This window comes from Aptenodytes forsteri, unplaced genomic scaffold (assembly GCF_000699145.1).
Source record: "Aptenodytes forsteri isolate BGI_AS27 unplaced genomic scaffold, ASM69914v1 Scaffold25, whole genome shotgun sequence".
NCBI classification, from domain to species: Eukaryota; Metazoa; Chordata; class Aves; order Sphenisciformes; family Spheniscidae; genus Aptenodytes; species Aptenodytes forsteri.
The window spans coordinates 448,930-453,661 of NW_008796180.1; the positions used below are offsets into that span (position 1 = coordinate 448,930).

Below are 4,732 nucleotides of genomic sequence, written 5' to 3' on the forward strand. Positions count from 1 at the left end.
GGCTCTCTGGATCCCGGGGAAAAAAAAAAAAAAGAAAAAAAAAAAAGCTGCAGCCCTGGGAGAGCAGGCAGCACCACCGAAATCCCAAATCAAACGCAAAACAAAAATGAAGGGGCTTTTTAAGGCTATAAAAGTGCCATAAACTTTAAGGACGCTTCCTTCCACAGAAAGCCCGGCTCGCTCAGCCCCCAGAAGAAAAGGTCTCCTTCAGGGTAATTAAACTATAAAGCAATTTACAAGTGCAAAAGTTTACCCCCATAAAGCAGTAAAATACAGTCACTGGGGAAGAAAAAGGGAGCGAAAGAAAGCAAGAAAGCAAGGGGGGGCAGAAAGAAAGCAAGAGGGCTACTTTATGGGCTCAGGAAATGCCTCCTCGCTGTCCTTTCCATCTCGCCTCACCTTGCGGTCGCATCCAGGGGAAAAGCTGGGTCGGAGAAGGGCTCTGCTCCGAGCTCTCCGCCTCCTCTCCAAGGCCGCTGGCAGCAAGCTTGCAGTCCGTGTACTGCACCAAGTCCGACTCCTGGGCGCTGAAGAGGCTCTGCCTTTGCAAGGGGTCGTAGCCATAGAAGTTGCTGGGGTCCCCATGGCACGCCACGGCGCAGGGATTCTGTTGGTAAGGGGAGCTGGAGAGTGAGGATGCTCCGTGGTAAAACTCCTGGATTTGGGTCGGATGCTGGAAGGTGCCCCCCGTGCTGGGTCCGTACACCACCGTGGGTCTGCCCCCAAGATCCTGAGCGAACCCGCAGTCATAGTAATTGGGACGCAAGGAGTCCCCGGTTTTGTATTTGGAGAAGAGTGAGTTGACAAAATAAGAGCTCATTTTAATTTAAATAAGAATATTTGTTTGGAGGAGGAAGAAAAGGGGGAGAGAAAAAAAAAAAAAAAAAAAAAAGAAGCCAACCAAACCAGACCACGGGAATCTATTAGCAAAAAAAGAAAGCGCTAAGATGCTAAGCAACGACAGTTTGTGATTTCCAGGAATATAAAAGGAGGATATAATCAAAACTCTAAGCCTGCATGATATTGAATTCTTTCCTCCCCCCCACCCCTAAAAAAAAAAAAAAAAAAAAAAACCAGGTTGCCACTTAAAGAGTTCTCGCTTTACATTTCCAAGAAGAGATGCCAGTTCATAAACAGTTTTCAGTGATTTACTTCAGCGCAAATGAGTTGTTTCATATTTTGCAGTGTCTTTTCATGATCATTTGCATCTATTACCAAAACCTCATCCTATTGGCTTCTCCTTACTCCACACGGACTCTGCACTGCATGATTGTGAAAGGAAGAGTGTGAGAGAATAAAGAAGGAAAAGCAAGCGAGGGGGAGCGAGAGAGGGAGAGGGAGCGAGAGAGAGAGAGAGGGAGCGAGAGGGGAAGGGAGAAGGAGGTGGGGTGAATATACGGATTAAATATGTTTAACTACCTACATTAATGAGATATCGCTCGCCTCACAACAAATCACATACCTAGACCACCCAAAAGATTGATTTTTGGGGAGTGTTGGAAAATTAAAGAGAAGCGCTCGCAGTCGTTAATTTCAAAATTTTAACGAGGCAGTTTTAGCCTTTTTAAATGTCAGGGTCGCTTTGGAAAACTGTAAAAGAACACGATTTAATTGCTACCAGTTTTAAAAGGTCCTATAAATGTAATTGGTATTTTAATACAAGTTATCAAATCATACAGCTTCTTACCCTAAACATATTTTAAAACAAACGAGGTAGTCATATTTAACATTTTAATGATCAATTTCCTTATTATTGATAAAGGTTTAACTATCACATGAAGGGAATTGCATTTGTAATAGCCCCAAAAAAGGCTGTAAACTGTTTAACAAACTATAAAACGCCATAAAGCCGGGGATGTTGTTGTTGTTTATACCGCACTACATAAAAGCCGTTAGGATTTTACGAGTTCGTTCCTCTACTGCTATAAACCAGAGGTTTCGATTGGACCCGTCCGCATTACAGCGAGATGTTGAGGTGTCAATATTGAATTAAAATGATTATAGTTTTTCATATATAACATTGACTTTTTGTGTCTCTCCCGCAGCCCCCTCCCCGCCTCCTCCCCCGCCGAGGACTCGTTCAAGATGTGGTCGGGGATGATTGCGAACTAAAAGTATTGTGTCGCTTATCACACCCAGAACAGAACCTTTATGGTCAGTAACTGATGGCTGTTCCCTACCTCACCCCCTCCTCAATAACTTCAATTTTTTTTCCTTTTTTTTTCTTTCTTTTTTTTTTTTTTTTGCATGATACTTCTAATGAAAACTGGGGAGAAGAGGGGGATGGGGCGAGGGAGAGAGGAGAGAGGCTTTCTGTTTTATTGGCATTTGGTAACAACGGAGCAAACTTACCCCGAAGATGCCAACGCTGCAATTTTCCACCATCTAAACACACAGGGGGTAGATTTTGAAATTCATTTATCGCAGTCAGCAAATATTACCGAGACGCGTTTCAGCTAATAACGACACCAAACCCTCCCAACCCAAACGCTGCCCCAGCCTGCCTAACACCCACGACGCCCCTCCAAGCCCCTCGATATGCCAGCTATATTTTCCAATCCTTCAACCTCCAAGAGGACTCGAAGACGCTCTTTTAAACCTCTTCCCCCCCCCCCCCCCCCACCACGCCCCGCCCGGGGTAGATTTCTGCCGCTTCCCATTGCATCCGTCTGCGCGGTTTTGACACGCGAAAGGTGAATTAAAGACGGTTTCACTCGTGCCTGCCTTCGGCTGAGGGACAATTTTCAACCTCCACGACATGGAAAAGAGGAAAAAGTTGAACCGTTTCGGTTTATCCGTCTTGCCAGGGCTTTGGTAAAAAAAAATACTTCGATTAAAATTGGCAGTGGGAACAGGCAGGGAATTAAGAAAGGCAGAAAGAAAGAGAGAGAGAGAGAGAAAGAAAGAAAACAAAGATAGTAACGGAATGAAACTTTAAAACCATCCTTAGAGAAATAAATTAAGTAAATACGTTTCCTTTATTTTGTGCAGGGATAATTTCAGTCGCGTCTAAGAGCCTTTTCAAGTAATTATTGTTGTTGGAGTACTTGCAGTGGTATAATTAAGGCTTTCCCCCCCCTAAAAGACAAGTTAACATTTTATTTTTCTCAACGCTTTTATTGTCGATTGAGCAGATTTTGGTTTCATCTTTGAACATAAAACCCCAGAAACGGTGCACAGAAGTAACTAGAGCTTTGCAGCCTGGCGTGGGGATGCTCGACGCCAGAATTTTCAAGAAAGCAAAAAAAAAAAAAAAAGAATCGACTAAAGTATTTTTAGAAGAGAAGCTCTCTTCTTCTATGTGTATTTAGAGGCGTACTCCCCCCATCCGAGTTTGTAAAGTAAAAAATAGCAGGAATTCCCGTTCCTACGTGGACCCCAAGAAGGCGGGAGTGAAGTTGTTCTTGGAAGTTAACGTTTTTATCAAGTGCAGTAGAATTTTATGGTCGTGATGTGACGGTAACTCACCAATGCACCAGAAATCAATGGCCGATCCTAAATCATTCATATACTGTACTCGGATTCCTGATGAAAGGAAAATGTTTCTATTATAAGAAAAAACAAGTGGGGATGTGTGTGTGTGCGTGTGTGTGTCTGTGAGGGAGAAGATAATTTATAAATACCCAGCGGAGGAAAGATTTATTAGGAATTCACAAGGAAAAAAAAAAGAACCCCAAACCCTTTCCTAGGTAAACCTTAACTTTTCACTACTCTGCGTTTTACTGAAGGCACAAGGGCAGGCTTTTTCTTTATTTTCCCCATCTATTCCTGTTTACATTTGTATTTCATTTTCTAGCATTTAAACAGAGCCTTGAGATGCTCAAACTTCGCTTTTTAAAGCACCACACCGCATCCCGTTCTGGGGTGTGTGTCGGTTTAATTTGCTACATTCTTCCCCAGAATGCTGCTTATTGGGGAAGGGGCGTATTTTCTGCTGGAACTTCGAGAAACGTTTCTTCAGAAAATACCTGTTTATAACAATTTGAAAGAAAGCCTATATTGGAATTATCGCCGCCATTCCTTTCTGTGTTGTTTGTAGCTGAAAGACTGGAACGTCTGGATAATTTTTGTCTTGTAATTTCGAAGAAACAAAGGCCAAAATAAAAGTGAACTAACGGAGTTAAAAGTTTACGTATTTCCTGCCACTGCGTCAGTGGAGTATTTATACGTATCACAAAACGTGGTAAGTTAGTCGCATTTTGGATTAATTTACTGTTTTGTAGCGTTTAAAAATATTTCCAAACATATTTAATGAAGACCTTGGGCAAAGAGCAGGAGCGTTACCAAAAGACTGAGCAACAATACCAAAAATGACCGGTTCAACTCCTAAAAAGCAGACACTGTTTGGTGTTTGGTTTTTTTTTTTCCGGCGATGGTTATGAATCTAAAAGATATAAAATAAAGAGCCGAGAGAGCCCAGATCATCCTAACGGCTAAGGTAAAGAGCCAGGGGGAAATGTCCTGATTCTGCGTGCGCCTTTCTCCCCGAAATCTTTGAGCCGCTCTCTTTTCCAGTCCTGCAAGCGTAAATCTTCGGTTTGGGGATAATTAAGCCGTCCTCCCACCTCCACCCGAGCTAGCAGAAGGCAAAACCCGATGGTTTTTTTTCCTCCCCTTTAAATGAACGTTTAAAATAGATGCGTGTCCCACCTCTCACCGCATCCCAGCGCAGAGCCTCCAGATTAACTCTTTTTTTCCCCCCCCCCCCCCCCACCCGTATTTACCCCCCGCG

General features: G+C 43.2%; 1 protein-coding gene across 2 annotated transcripts in view; it reads right to left on the minus strand.

The window, feature by feature from the left end:
- HOXB8 (homeobox B8) overlaps window positions 1–861 on the minus strand; it is a 2,120-nt gene extending 1,259 nt beyond the window's left edge. The window contains exon 1 of one of the 2 annotated variants that reach the window (XM_009287748.2): window positions 400–861. In XM_009287748.2, the coding sequence (XP_009286023.1) occupies window positions 400–820 (421 nt within the window). In that variant the 5' untranslated portion in view covers window positions 821–861. The remainder of the gene's footprint in view (window positions 1–399) is intronic. The other variant, XM_009287747.1, reaches the window with a different exon arrangement.
- Between the last annotated feature and the right edge of the window lie 3,871 nt (window positions 862–4,732).